Below are 15595 nucleotides of genomic sequence, written 5' to 3' on the forward strand. Positions count from 1 at the left end.
GCATAATCTGCACAAGATCGGCAGGAAACTGCAAAGCAGGTAAAATGGGCACGAGGCATGCCTGATAATTTGGGTGCGACAGTGCAATTTGTGGCTATGGTGGTGTCAAGTGTGTAATTTGGGTGCTGGAGCTGCCTATAGCATAGCCAAACTAAGGCCTCTTTTCCACGAACGGTTGAGCTGTGTGCTCAGCAAGCAGTTGCCAGGCAGCAGTGAGCAGTTACCAGGCAGCAACAAGCAGTTACCAGGCAGAAGTGAGCAGTTGTGAGCGTTTGAGAGGCATTTCACTGCCTAGAAACAGTTTGTGGAAAAGAGACCTCTTAGGCTGAACTTAGGCCAACATGTAGCAGCAGAGTTTTGGTAATAAGCGACCGGCTACTATAGCCAAATGCAGTTCAACTGTGGGTGATTCCATATTGACGATAGGTGTTTTAGGTTTTGGTTAAACATTTGATTGGTCTATTTCCAAGCTGCATACATTTGCATAAACTTAAAATGATTTGCTTCTCATTCACCATCCCGTTATGACAAGCGCATTGGATGTGTTCAGAGGGAACCTGCACAGCAATGATGGACTCATGAGGCCCCTGAACTATCCAGAAGCTTTTCTCTACTGAAGCATCTTTTCTATTTTCAATACAGGGTTTTTTTTTAAGTGGAGTTTGGCTCATTATTATTAGGGATGATCAATGAGATGCAAATTCTTCTGAGTTTCTGCAAATTTTTATGACAATGTATGCAGTTTCAAAATGGACCAATCAATTTAAGCCTGGGTTTACATTGATTGGTCCATTTCCAAACTGAATATATTTGCATAAAAATATATCATTTGGGGTATTTGCATCTCACCCCTAATTATTATGTGGCATCATTTTTAATCTACGAACCTGAAGTTCTCTGTTTTAAACAGCAAATAAATGGATGGCTAAATAAATTATACTACCAGGGGCGTAGTAATAGGGGTTGCAGAAGTTGTGACTGCATTGGGTCCCTTGGGCCAGAGGGGCCCGGAAGGGCCTTCCCTCAAATGCAGTATTAGCTGTCTATTGGTCCTGTGCTCATAATAATCACTTCTATAGATGCTTTGAATAGTGGTAAGCATTAAAAACTGTTCCCAATCCCCTTCTTGCACCTCTGAGACTGCAGTTGCCATTGGCAGGTTTTGGTGCGCAGTATCAATTGGGGGCATTGTAAAACTTGCATGGAGGCCCACAGCTCCTTAGCTACGCCACTGTATACTACTACTACTGTATATACTGTAGTCGTGTAGCATAGCCCAGGCACCAGTGGTAGAGAGATTACTATACGCGCTGCTGCTGTAATGAATCATGTGACCGACCAGCAGTCTCTGCTCTAGACCGGTCACATGACTACTCACCTTCGTTACCCGGATGCGGAAGTAACTATGGGGGTCGCCATGGGCAGTAAGATGGCGGCGGCCAGCAGGGTCGTTCAGGTAAGAAGAGGCAGATGTTTGAAAGTCATCACCCCGGTGTCTTTGTTAGGCGGCCGCAGTGTGATAACAGAGAGGTGACACCGGGGCTGCCTCTCTGTGCTGGTCTATGAGCGGCGGGGGCAATGGCAGCCTGTGACCTACAGGGGAGAGCAGAGGGGACTCCAGCACAGCTATCAAGTTACTCTCTGGCAACCTGTAGTGCTGACAGCAATATTTATTATATACTATTCTGTGAATGGTTCCTGATCTCTCCATTGATGTTATGTAATTGCAGACACTTAACCCTAACCTTTCCAGTAGTCCTGATTTGTATCCCTAACCCCCTCCATAATAAGTTCCTGATGCCTATTCTCCCCAACAGGTAAGGGCTAACAGGCTCCCCAGTCACATCCTGGATCACCTGCCTTCCAGTACAGGCACTGTCTGCATCTTTGTCCCTGGTATGAGGGGAAATGAGACCCTTGGTGTGAGGGGTTAATGCAGGCTGTACCTGATTGTAGGTGATCCATGGTGTGAGTGAAAAAATCCATACAGTCCCTGAGCTAGAAGGACAGGTAATCCCCTCACACCAAGGGTCACATTTCCATTCATCCCAGGGACAACCTGTACACCTCTGTGGCACCATGGTTCACCTGCATTCCAGCCCAGTGACAACCTGCACTCCCCTGTCACACCATGGGTCACCTGCCTTCCAGTCCTGTGACAACCTGCACTCCTCTGTGGCACCATGGTTCACCTGCCTTCCAGCCCAGTGACAACCTGCAATCCCCTGTCACACCATGGGTCACCTGCCTTCCAGCCCAGTGACAACCTGCACTCCCCTGTCACACCATGGTTCACCTGCCTTCAAGCCCAGTGACAACCTGCACTCCCTTGTCACACACTGGGTCACCTGCCTTCCAGCCCAGTGACAACCTGCACTCCCCTGTCACACCATGGGTCGCCTGCCTTCCAGCCCAGTGACAACTCGCACTCCTCTGTCACACCATGGTTCACATGCCTTCCAGCCCAGTGACAACCTGCACTCCCCTGTCACACACTGGGTCACCTGCCTTCCAGCCCAGTGACAACCTGCTCTCCCCTGTCACACCATGGTTCACCTGCCTTCAAGCCCAGTGACAACCTGCACTCCCCTGTCACACACTGGGTCACCTGCCTTCCAGCCCAGTGGCAACCTGCACTCCCCTGTCACACCATGGTTCACCTGCCTTCCAGCCCAGTGACAACTCGCACTCCTCTGTCACACCATGGTTCACATGCCTTCCAGCCCAGTGACAACCTGCACTCCTCTGTCACACCATGGTTCACATGCCTTCCAGCCCAGTGACAACCTGCACTCCCCTGTCACACCATGGTTCACCTGCCTTCCAGCCCAGTGACAACTTGCACTCCTCTGTCACACCATGGTTCACATGCCTTCCAGCCCAGTGACAACCTGCACTCCTCTGTCACACCATGGGTTACCTGCCTTCCAGCCCAGTGACAACCTGCACTCCCCTGTCACACACTGGGTTACCTGCCTTCCAGCCCAGTGACAACCTGCGCTCCCGTGTCACACACTGGGTTACCTGCCTTCCAGCCCGGTGACAACCTGCACTCCCCTGTCACACACTGGGTTACCTGCCTTCCAGCCCGGTGACAACCTGCACTCCCCCTGTCGCATCATGGTTCACCTGCCTTCCAGCCTAGTGACAACCTGCACTCCCGTGTCACACCATGGTTCACCTGCCTTCCAGCCTAGTGACAACCTGCACTCCCGTGTCACACCATGGTTCACCTGCCTTTCAGCCTAGTGACAACCTGCACTCCCGTGTCACACCATGGTTCACCTGCCTTCCAGCCCAGTGGCATTCTGCACTCCCGTGTCACACCATGGTTCACCTGCCTTCCAGCACGGTGACAACCTGCACTCCCCCTGTCACATCATGGTTCACCTGCCTTCCAGCCCGGTGACAACATGCAGTCCCTCTACAGCACAAAGCATTTTGATCGGCCACAATGGCTATCATTCATAAAGCATTTCCGCATGCGGAAATGCTTAATACCGCTGACTTTACCGACCACTCGGCAACTGCTGCATTCATAAAGCCTCTTTCCGCATAAAAAGCTGACATTCCCATGCAGAGCGATACATTTCCGCCTTGTGCGGAGTTTTTCTAGATTAATCTAGAAAAAGTAACAAACACGTCCATTCATAAAGATTAGAGCAAGCGGTATGCGGAAGGAAAATACCGCTTGCTCGACAGTAGCGATAGGCGGGCGGATTACGTGTAAATGAATGGGACGGACCTCCCAAGCAGCATCAGACAGAGGAGCGCACAGAGGGAATCGGGCAGCTTTTATGTTTCCGCATGTCTTCCGCCACGCTACCGCCAGCTTCCTCCAGAAAACCTCCGCACTTGTATCGCAACAGGCAACTTCTTTATGAATGACCACCCAGAAGTCTTAAGTACCGGTTGCGGAGAAGAACGGTGTTTTCCCGCACTACCAACAGCTCCTTTATGAATTATAGCCATAGTGTTGGTGTAGTTTACTGCAACCATGTGGAAACCTAGCAGTTGGAGAAGGTGCCGTTCACCCAATCACGTTGGCTGATTTTCCCTATGAGGTTTCCTGCTGGGTCCTCTAAAGTAGACTAGCACCAGATAATTTGTATTTACAATGCATGGAAAGTGTCCATTATTTTATGCATACATGCTCTCTCACAAGTTAAAGGGTAATTACATTTCTATACAGCCACTTGCTTGAGCAACCAGCGGAAATGGCACAAACCTCTCCCCTCCCCCCTCAAATACTTACCGAGGCTCCAGCAATGTCTGGCTGTCGCCCTCTATCTTCCCGCGGGCTTGGAGCGGCTTTCCAGCTGCCGCAGTGCACGGAAGCCGGAGTGTCAGCTGACTCGCATCGGGTCATGTGACACTCCGGCCAGCGTACACTGATGCTGGAAGCCACTAGGAGCCTGCGGGGAGATATACATCGCTGCAGCCTCGGTAAGTAGTTTCCTGCCTGCCAGCACCCACAGAGAGACCCCCAAAAAAGGTTCCCATTATCCCTCAGGTATGCCAGTTAGTTGAGACTTCCGGTTGCCTGATAACGGGACTCTGCTGTACATTGATCTGTGAGGCACTAGTCGTTTAGTTCTTCAACCTCCCTGGCGTTACGCAGTTTCCATGACTGCGTCCGCGGGAGGATTTTTGCCCATAAAATGTTAATTATACCTTTCAGCTAGCACTGCACTAGCTAAGTATGCCCCCCAAGTGGCTCCGGTCCCCTCTGATGTCCCCGATCACTGCCGGTAATATTTACCCGTCCATGATCCCGCGAGAGCCGCAGCTTCTCCAAGCAGCTTCACTGTCGCTATGGCGACGATCGGACATGACATCATGCGCAGTCCCGATCCTCCCCATAGCGAAGCCGGGAGCTGATTGGGAGGCTGCGGCGTTGCGGGATCCATGGGGGGGTATGTATTGCGGAGGTGATCAGCGGCGATCAGAGGAGACCAGAGCCATTTCGGGGGCATACTTAGCTAGCGAAGTGCTAGCTGAAAGGTATAATTAACATTTTATGGGCAAAAATCCTCCCGGGGCCATGCGATCCCCTGCGGCGGCTAACCCGACACTGTGTCGGGCATACCGCCAGGGAGGTTAATGATCATTCTACCTCAATTTCACGCCAACTAAAATGGACCTCACACATGTCAATAACGGTTTACAAAGTTTTTGTCTTGTACACACTAAAGGATTCCACTTAAAGTACAACTGTAGCAAGAGGTATGTGGAGGCTGCCATATTTATTTCATTTTAAGCAATACCAGTTGCCTGGCTATCCTGCTGATCCTCTGCCTCTAATATTTTCAGCCCTAGACCCTGAACAAGCATGCAGCAGATCAGCTGTTTCAGACTTTGTCAGATCTGGCAAGATTATCTGCTTTCTTGTTTCATGTGTGATTCAGTCACTACTACAGCCAAATAGACCAGGAGCACTGTCAGGCAACTGGTATTGTTTGAAAGTAAATAAATATGGCAGCCTCCATTTACTTCTCACTTCAGTTGTCCTTTAAAGAGACTCCGTAACAAAAATTGCATCCTGTTTTTTATCATCCTACAAATTCCAAAAGCTATTCTAATGTGTTCTGGCTTACTGCAGCAAATTCTACTATCACAGTCTCTGTAATAAATCAATGTATCTTTCCCTTGTCAGCCTGTGTCTGGAAGGCTGCCAAGTTCTTCAGTGTTGTGGTTCTGATATGAACTCCCCCTTCCAGGCCGCTCTATGCACACTGCCTGTGTATTATTTAGATTAGAGCAGCTTCTCTCTTCTCTCTGATCTTTTACAAGCTGGATAAATCGTCCTCTGAGCTGGCTGGGCTTTCACATACTGAAGAATTACAGACAAGGGCAAAGCTGTTTGCAGGAGAAAAAAGAGCAGCCTGAAACTTCAGTGCATGAGAACTGCAGGGAGAAAGAAACACACAAATGATCTCTTGAGATTCAAAAGGAAGGCTGTATACAGCCTGCTTGTGTATGGTTGTATTTTCTATGTGTGGACATACTGTACATCAACCTTCTTCCTGTTTTGGTGGCCATTTTGTTTGTTTATAAACAAACTTTTTAAAACTGTTTTTAACCACTTTTAATGCGGCGAGGAGCGGCAAAATTGTGACAGAGGGTAATAGGAGATGTCCCCTAACGCACTGGTATGTTTACTTTTGTGCGATTTTAACAATACAGATTCTCTTTAAGTTCATACAGTGAGTGCTGAAGCTGGAAAAAGGGGATGACGCCCCTTGTTGAATATATGCATAAAAAAAAGCTAGCACATCCAGGAATTATTTTTATTGTTACGTTGCAAATAAGCCAACGTTTCGGAGCTACGCAGGGCCCCTTTATCAAGGCACATGTTGCTCTAGGCAACAATCTGTCTGCCACTTCAGGGTAAACCTACAAGGTTGAGTGGGGAGTTTCTGCTCCTCTTTGCACTCACAGATGTGATTTTCATCCAGCAAGCGGCTACAGCTGAGCTTCTTTGATGTGCTAGCTTCTTCATATGGACATGTCAATAGCAGCCTGATCTGGCAATGGATCAGTTACTTCCCGTTCATTTGGGTAGCATAGTGGATACGGTAGCACTCCTGGTCTGAATCCCAACCGGGGCACTGTCTGCAAGAATTTTGTATTTTCTCCCTTTGTGTGTGTGGGTTTCCTCTGGGTACGCTGGTTGCCACCCCCCCCCCCCCCCCAAACCCAGAAAGATAAACAGAAAGATACAGATATGTTTAGTTGGCTTCCCCCTTAGAATACGATGAACATATAACTGTGGTAGGGATTGCATTGTTGGAAGCTATATAAATGCTAAATAATGGGGAATTTATTCAGACTGTTCTGATCAGGAAAATGTGTTCCTGGAGGGCACGTCTGTGATGGTAACACATGGCTGCTCAGAATGTCATACCTGAAATAAGGGAACAAGACTGTCCTTTAATATTTAGCTGTACAGGTTTTGATAAGTACTTTTTGGAACAATATTTGGCTTTGCTTCTAAATACATTACATTTTTTTCCTCCTTAGGTAGTAAAGCCCCATGTTCCAGCTATAAGGTTCCCGGACAGGAAGAGCAGCCCGAAACCTAATGGTCAGTGTACAGAACTTCAATACATGAGAAGAGTGTGTTGTATAGCTCTGCATATGGTCATGCTGCATAGTGTGGTGCTGAACCTTTGAAATGCAGAGAAACCGTAACCCAGGATTGTACTTCATCCCAATCAGTAGCTGATACCCCCTTTCCCAGGAGAAATCTTTACCTTTTCTGTAATACATCATCAGGGGGGTCTGTATGGCTGATATTGTGTTGAAACCCCTCCCACAGTCTGATGTCAGGACCATGGTGCTGACATCACTCTGTGGGAAATAACAGCTGTTTCCAACTGACAAAAAAGCAAGCAGCATCTCCTTCCAGTGACATCACCTTCCAGCAGTAAAAATGTCACCATGTGATTAATGTCAGAATGTAAATCGGGGAGAGGAAAGATTTTACAATGGGCAAACACTGACTAAATGAAGCACATTTGTTCATTATGTTATTTTCACTGGAGTTCCGCTTTTAATTACATTAAAGCAGTTCTGTACTGTAAAACACGTATTGAAGACAAGCTGTCCATGCACTCCCTGTGCTCTCCCACTGCTGTGGTCACTACTCTATTCTTACCATGCTGCCATTGTACACCACTCATGTGTTCTTGAGGCTGTCATCACCAGTGGCTTGCTTCTCACAGCCAGTCCTGAATCTCTGTCCTGTGCCTTGGCAGTGAAAATCTGCACCTGTGCGCTTAACGGGAACATGAGATGAGACATCTTTATTTCCTATTAAACTATGCACATTGCCTTGTTGTCCTGCTTACTCACTGCCTCTATGGCTATAGACCCTGAACAAGCATGCAGATCAGATGTTTCTGACAGGGCTGTGGAGTCGGAGGTTTCATAAACTGAAGGTGGGTACACACGTCAGATAAGTCTTTGGAAAATGAAAGATTACAGACCAATTTTACCCCCTTCCATGTAGTATGAGAGCTTTACCTACACAGTCTATTCTATGGAGCTGAACTCCCCATCAGATAAAAATCTTTGCAAGATGCTGCACACACAGATGCTGTACACATGCAACAGATCAGTATCTGCAAAAGATCCGTTCCTGCAAAATGCATTCATAGTCTATATCTGCAGATCTCGTACACACCTTGTTTAACGGACAATTATCTGCAGATCAGATCCACCAGGATGGATCTTCAGATCGGCAGATAATTGTCTGATCTGCAGATGAATGTCTGTTAAACAAGGTGTGTATGAAATCTGCAGATATCATAGACTATCAATGCATTTTGCAGGAACTGATCTTTTGCAGGAACTGATCTGTTGCATGTGTACAGCATCTTTGTGTGCAGCATCTTGCAAAGATTTTTATCCGATGAGGAGTTCAGCTCCATGGAATAGACTGTGTAGAGTATGGCTCTCATACTACATGGAAGGGGGTAACATTGGTCTGTGGTCTTTCATTTTCAAAAGACTTTTATCTGATGTGTGTACCCACCTTGAGTCGGATGATTTTTGGACTGAACCATGACTGGATTAGCTGCATGCTTGTGTCAGCAGAACTGGTATTGCCTAAAAAATAAATATGGCAGCCTCCATATTAGGCCTTAACGATTTTAGGAAAAAATTGAATTGAGCGATTTTTATCCTAAATTGCGATTTTGATTTGCGATTACCTTCAAATCAAGCTTTGCACCCCCTCTGTCCTCCTGTCTTTCTTTGTGCCCCCTTTGCATCCTCTGGGTCTCTCTCTTGCCCCCTTTGTGTCTTTGTGCCCACTCTGTGTCTCTCTGTGCCTCCTCTGTCCCCCAAGCTGCATCAGTTCTGGACATAGTTTCCAGCACAAGTCCAGCGATGCCCGTCTATCCACTTCGCCTCCTGCAGGCTCTAATGCATGGAATACTTCCTGTATGTCATGTGGCCTGTGATCCAATACTCCATTCAAGATAATAGAGCTGCAGATTGCCAACTTCAGTGAGTTACGGTGCTGGTGCTCAAGCACTAATCGCCAGTGAGCAAATTAAGATGGCCCTGGTGACTGCTACTTGGCTGGGGTTTGTCATGGAATGACCAACACAACCACATACTAAGGAAGGAGTACATTCAGAATAACCAGTTCACTATTGTCATGCCGAACAGGAAGGGCAGCTATATTTGTTTTCAGCAACCTCTGCAGCAGAAATTTAAGGGATGACAGACATGCAAAGATACAACAGTATCTGAACTCCTATACATGCTGTACAGGGCAAAGTATATGGGACTTGGTAAAAATAATGCAGTGGAGGAGCATTGTTTAAAAAATAAAGCCATGTATTATTTCTGTCAACTATGAAACTTCATAAAATGTGGAGAGAAAAAGTTCATAAAATGTGGAGAGAAAAAGTCCATAACTGGTATGACCACCCTTGCTTTTTAAGGGCTGGTTCAGACGGGTATCTGAATCAGCTGCCTGGCATCTCGCTCAAATGCTTTTCTGCTCACTCATTTGACATCTTCGTACAGCACTTTCCGCTGTTTGATTTTTGCGTTACTTTTTGGGCACGGAAGCGCTGCGTTAAGCCGATCTTGAGGCTACATGTAGCATCCAGGGCAAAAATGAAACCACGGGAAAGGACACGATTGAGCGCAGCATTTGTGCGAACGATGGTAACCGATTGTGCTAGCGGCTGCCCATTCACTGGAATGTACAATGTTTATAGGAAACGCAAGGCAAACTCCTTGCAATGGAGGCTCCAGGCATGTATGGGCAGCAGTGTTCACACCCACTGCTCCCCCTGTTCTCCTCCATCCCCCTCCATTCCCTAGTAAATGCCCCGTAAGTGAGCCATGGTACAGCCGTGTCGCTCACTACTGCGTAAGCCCTGGCTGGGAGCTCTCTGCGCATGCACACTATGAGTCATTACGTAGTGCACATGTGCAAAGCGCTCCTGACCATGGAACATGATCAAAGACTTGCACCAGCGGGCCAGCGCTTGCACAGTAGTGCATGACCTGGCTCACTTACGATAGCATTTACAAGGGGAATGTGGGAGTGGTGGGCATGAGGACTGCTGCCAATACCTGCTGGAGCCTGCATTTCTATTAAAGGGACACTTAAGTCAAACAAAAAAAATGAGTTTTACTCACCTAGGGCTTCCAATAGCCCTCTGCAGCTGTCCAGTGCCCTCGCCGTCTCCCTCTGATCCTCCTGGCCCTGCCGGCAGCCACTTCCTGTTTCGGTGACAGGAGCTGACAGGCTGGGGACGCGAGTGATTCTTCGCGTTCCCAGACACATTAGCACCCTCTATGCTGCTATATGGTATATGATATATGCTATAGCAGCATAGATGGCGCTATTGTGGCCAGGAACGAGAAGAATCACTCGTGTCCCCAGCCTGTCAGCTCCTGTCACCGAAACAGGAAGTGGCTGCCGGCGGGGCCAGGAGGATCGGAGGGAGACGGCGAGGGCACCGGACAGCTGCAGGGGGCTATTGGAAGCCCCAGGTGAGTAAAACTCATTTTTTTTGTTTGACTTAAAGGGAACCAGAGAGGAACGGGGGGGTGAAAAAAGGAAAAGACTTCATACATACCTGGGGCTTCTTCCAGCCCCATAAGCCTGAATCGCTCCCACGCCGCCGTCCTCAGCTTCCTGGATCCGCCGGTACCGGGCCCGTCACTTCCGGCGGACGCGGCCAATTGTCCGCATCACAGGGGCTCCCTCCATACACGTACGCATGCGGCTGCGCAGTAGGCAACCGCATGCGAATCTGTATGGAGAGAGCACCCTGTGATGCGGAGAATTGGCCGCGGCCGACTCGCCAACTCGCGGCAATGACGGGACCCGGTGGCGGCGGATCCAGGCAGCGGAGGAGGGCGGCGTGGGAGCGATCCGTGCATATGGGGCCGGAGGAAGCCCCAGGTATGTATGTGTCATCCTCTCTGGTTCCCTTTAAGTGTCCCTTTAAGCAGCTTGTCTCGGGTATCCGTTAAATGATGAATGCTGCAGCTTTACCACCATGAAAACGTTTGTGTGAACCGGCCCTTACTCAGCAGTAATTATTTCTCACCTTGGTGCTTGCATAAAAGCAGGTGGTCTTGATTAAAGGTATGACCTAAACAACTTTTGTTATGTCTTCAGATTCTTTGCAAAGTGAGTAGTGTTCCTTTTTGTCTTCCTCGACCACTGGTGACATAATTATGTATGAATGTAAATTGTTCTTTAAAAACACAGTACCAGCATGATGTTTAGCAAGATAAGTTGTGTGTGTTCAATGTGTACATTTATGTTACTGTTTGACCTTTCTCTTTAATGCATAAAGCATTGTTTTCAGTTCAGGAAGCTTTAAAGTCCATGATTTTCCCATTCTCCACACCGTCCGCAACGGCACAACATGCTGCAAGTGAGAATCCCCCCGGAGTTCATAGCCCTGCACCCTTCCGGCGAGCGTCAGGAACCCCAGACACTAGTGACTTGCTGAAAACTCTACCTCAGAAGTACAGGAGAAAACCTGTGTCCAGCGAGGAGATGGATTATATACAAGTGAGGCTTGCACAGCATTGGTGCTTCTGTGCCATGCATGAGGTGTCAGACGGCTCGGCATGTCAGATTTGTTTTCTGCTCTGAATACTTGGCTTCTAAATCTTTTAAAGCAGACCTGAACTCAGAACATCCTCTCTGCTTTAAAAGAAGGGGGCGGGGGGCCGGCTATAACGTACCAGTTTGGGGGGGGGGGGGGGTTCAGAGAGCGGCGGTGGGGGACACAGAGGCATGTCATGAGGCAGAGAACATGCCTCTGTGTCCCATCTGCCCTTCATCTGTCCACCTCGGGTTCTCTTTAAAGGACATCTGAAGTGAGAGGGATATGGAGGCTTCCAATTTATTTCCTTTTCAACAATACCAGTTGCCTGGCAGCCCTGCTGATCTGTTTGGCTGCAGTAGTGTCTGAATCCTACCAAAAACAAGCATGCAGCTAATCTTGTCAGAACTGACAATAATGTCAGAAACACCTGATCTACTGCATGCTTGTTCAGGGTCTGTGGATAAAAGTATTAGAGGCAGAGGATCAGCAGGACAGCCAGGCAACTGGCATTACTTAAAAGGAAATAAATATGGCAGCCTCCATATACCTCTTGCTTAATTTGTCCTTTTAGTGATTTGTGATTTCTAGTGTGGCCCCCTCTTTCATTCTTCCTGCGTTTGCAATGTTTAAACCAATGGTAACTTTAGAAAATTGCATAGCAAAATGCGGTGTTATACAATCTTTTTTTTCGATCTCCCAATTTAACCTTTCCCGCTTTTTCCTTTTTGTTTTTTTTTTTTTCAATCGCACCATGAAGACCCACCTGATCACACTATTGTGTGCTATGTGAATAGAGAAAATCGCAACTGCATCGTGTTTGCAGTTCTGATCACAATTTTCAGCGTGGAACAGTCCATTCTCCCTTGTACAGATGCATACAACTGCATGGATGGAGTATACACACACATACACACACACACACTAGTCACCATAGGCCATTTAAAAATGGGCTAGGTCTGTCATTACTTCGCCGCACGCATGCGAACGACACCCACCGCCCGCACACGCACGCCCCTTCTGGTCCCGTCCTCCGGCTCTCGCCACCGTCTCTGCGTCTTGTCCCTGCACATGTGCAGTGCTAAAAAGCACTGACACAGTGACAAAAACGGACGCAGAGACACTTGCCAATTATTTAAATCACGCACGCGCACACACAGACACACACAGACACACACAGACACACACAGACACACACAGACACACACAGACACACACAGACACACACAGACACACACAGACACACACAGACACACACAGACACACACAGACACACACAGACACACACAGACACACACAGACACACACAGACACACACAGACACACACAGACACACACAGACACACACAGACACACACAGACACACACAGACACACACAGACACACACAGACACACACAGACACACACAGACACACACAGACACACACAGACACACACAGACACACACAGACACACACAGACACACACAGACACACACAGACACACACAGACACACACAGACACACACAGACACACACAGACACACACAGACACACACAGACACACACAGACACACACAGACACACACAGACACACAGACACACACAGACACACACAGACACACACAGACACACACAGACACACACACACACACACACACACAGACACACACAGACACACACAGACACACACACACACACACACACACACACAGACACACACACACACACACACACACACACACACACACACACACACACACACACACAGACAGACAGAGACACACACACACACACACACACGGCATTATTGTGGGGGAAAAACATTTCTCAGCTTTTATTTACAATTAAGCAAAAAAGCCTTAATTGGCTATTACAGCAATCAAACGCGTCCTATAATTGCAGACCAGCTTTTTGCATGTCTCCACAGGTATTTTTTGCCCATTCATCTTTAGCAATGAGCTCCAAATCTTTCAGGTTGGAGGGTCTTCTTGCCATCACTTTGATCTTTAGCTCCCTCCATAGATTCTGAAGTCAGGACTCTGGCTGGTCCACTCCAAAATGTTAATATTGTTGACTGCTAACCATTTCTTCACCACTTTTGCTGTGTGTTTTGGGTCATTGTCATGCTGAAATGACCACTGGTACCCAAGGCCAAGTTTCTCTGCAGACTGCCTGATGATGTCGTTGAGAATCCTCATGTATTGCTCTTTTTTATGTTGTCGTTTACTGTGATTAGGTTCCCTGGTCCATTGGCTGAAAAAACAACCCCAAAAGCATTAGGTTCCCACCACCATGTTTGAGAGTGGGGATGGTGTTCTTTGGGTTGAAGACTTCTCCTTCTTTACACCAAATGAAGGAAATATCATTGTGACCAAACAGTTCAATTTATAGTTTCAAGTTTCATCTGACCATAACACAGAAGACCAGAAGTCCTCTTCTTTGTCCAGATGAGCATTTGCAAAGGCTAAGCGAGCTTTTGTGTGCCTTATCTGGAGAAGTGGTGTCCTCCTTGGTCTGCATCTGTGGAACCCAGCAATGTGCAGTGTCTCTTGGATTGTCTGCCTTAAGATATCAGCAGAACCCAGATTCATCAGGATGGCCTTGGTGGTGATCCTTGGAATCTTTTTCACCTCTCTCACTATCCTCCTGGCCAGCACAGGTGTCACTTTTGGCTTCCTACCATGTCCTCTGAGATTTTCCAGTGTGGAATATCTTGTATTGTTTAATAATACTTTGCGCTGTAGCCACAGGAACTCGAAAACCTTTAGAAATGGTCTTGTGGTTCTTTCCTGACTTGTGAGCAGCCACAATGCGCAGTCGCAGGTCCTCACTGAGCTCCTTTGTCTTAGCCATGACTGTCCACAAACTAACTGCAGAGATCTGCTGTTCTTCACCTGTTGAATTGATAAAACAGCTGTTCCCAATTAATCAGGGTAGTTAGGATGCTTTAACCACCCTGGCGTTCTATTAAATGCGCCAGGGTGGCGGCGCAGCAGGTTTTTTTTTGAATATTTTTTTTTTAAATCATGTAGCTAGCCTAGCGCTAGCTACATGATGCCCCCCTCCCTGCGGCGTCCGCCCGTACCTTACGATCGCTGCCGGCGCATACCCTCGTAAGAAAATCCCGTTCTGAACGGGATTTCCTTTAGGGCTTCCCCGTCGCCATGACAACGATCGCGATGACGTCAGACGGAGTCCCGATCCACCCCTCATCGCTGCCTGGCACTGATTGGCCAGGCTGCGCAGGGGTCTCGGGGGGGGGGGGGGGCACGTTACGCTGCGGGTAGCGGCACATCGGCGGCGATCGTCCCCAACACACAACAAGCAAAGTGCTTGCAGCGTGTGTGTTTTGAAAAAAAAAATTATGAAAATCGGCCCAGCGGGGCCTGAGCGGCGCCCTCCGGCGGTCATGGACGAGCCCAGGAGGTTAAAACAGCTTGGACTATTTGGAATGGTATAGAACTTTGGATTTTTCCACAGACTGTGACAGTTTGTGAAGGTATGAATAATTTTGGGCTGGGCACTTTTTGCTCAAATGTAAATAAAAGCTGAGAAATGTTTTTTTTTTTCCCCACGATAATGCCTCTTGTACATCGTCTTATTATCTTTTGAGAGACACGTATGTAATTTTGCTGGTTGAATAAAAGTAAGAAATAAAAAGTATAATCATCAAAGCCCAAAGAGTACAGACACCCTGCGAGTAATATTACTTGATAAATAGTCTGTCTTTCTTTGTTCATTTCAGCGTGGAGGTCCTGAATGAAGACCAGAAGGCGTGCTGCACCGGTGCCAGTATCCAAATGTTACCAAGTGTTTCTCCAACTGTACAACTCTACATAATTGTAAACTATTAGATTTAATAAAGGAAAAACTTCCCACACTTTGGAAGTTCTCAACTTCTGTGCTCTCTTTAATTTTTCTACAAAAGCTTTTCTTCTGAAAGAAGCAACTGTAGAATAATGTGTACTTACATTTTGTATGAATACAATTATACAATTAAATGACTCTGTTTGTAA

At 47.5% G+C, this 15595-nt stretch overlaps 1 protein-coding gene across 2 annotated transcripts; it reads left to right on the forward strand.

The window, feature by feature from the left end:
- The first annotated feature begins 1374 nt into the window (after positions 1–1374).
- KGD4 (alpha-ketoglutarate dehydrogenase subunit 4) lies at positions 1375–15595 on the forward strand. Of its 2 annotated transcripts, none has more exons than XM_068271802.1 (4): positions 1375–1456; positions 7024–7087; positions 11340–11560; positions 15325–15595. In XM_068271802.1, exons 1-4 carry the CDS (start codon positions 1406–1408, stop codon positions 15340–15342), a joined length of 354 nt encoding a protein of 117 aa, XP_068127903.1. In that variant the 5' UTR covers positions 1375–1405; the 3' UTR covers positions 15343–15595. The 2 variants fall into 2 exon arrangements, with proteins under 2 accessions (XP_068127903.1, XP_068127904.1); XM_068271803.1 differs by having other exon boundaries at positions 11352–11560.

This window comes from Hyperolius riggenbachi, chromosome 1, assembly GCF_040937935.1.
Source record: "Hyperolius riggenbachi isolate aHypRig1 chromosome 1, aHypRig1.pri, whole genome shotgun sequence".
In the NCBI taxonomy this organism is placed as follows: Eukaryota; Metazoa; Chordata; class Amphibia; order Anura; family Hyperoliidae; genus Hyperolius; species Hyperolius riggenbachi.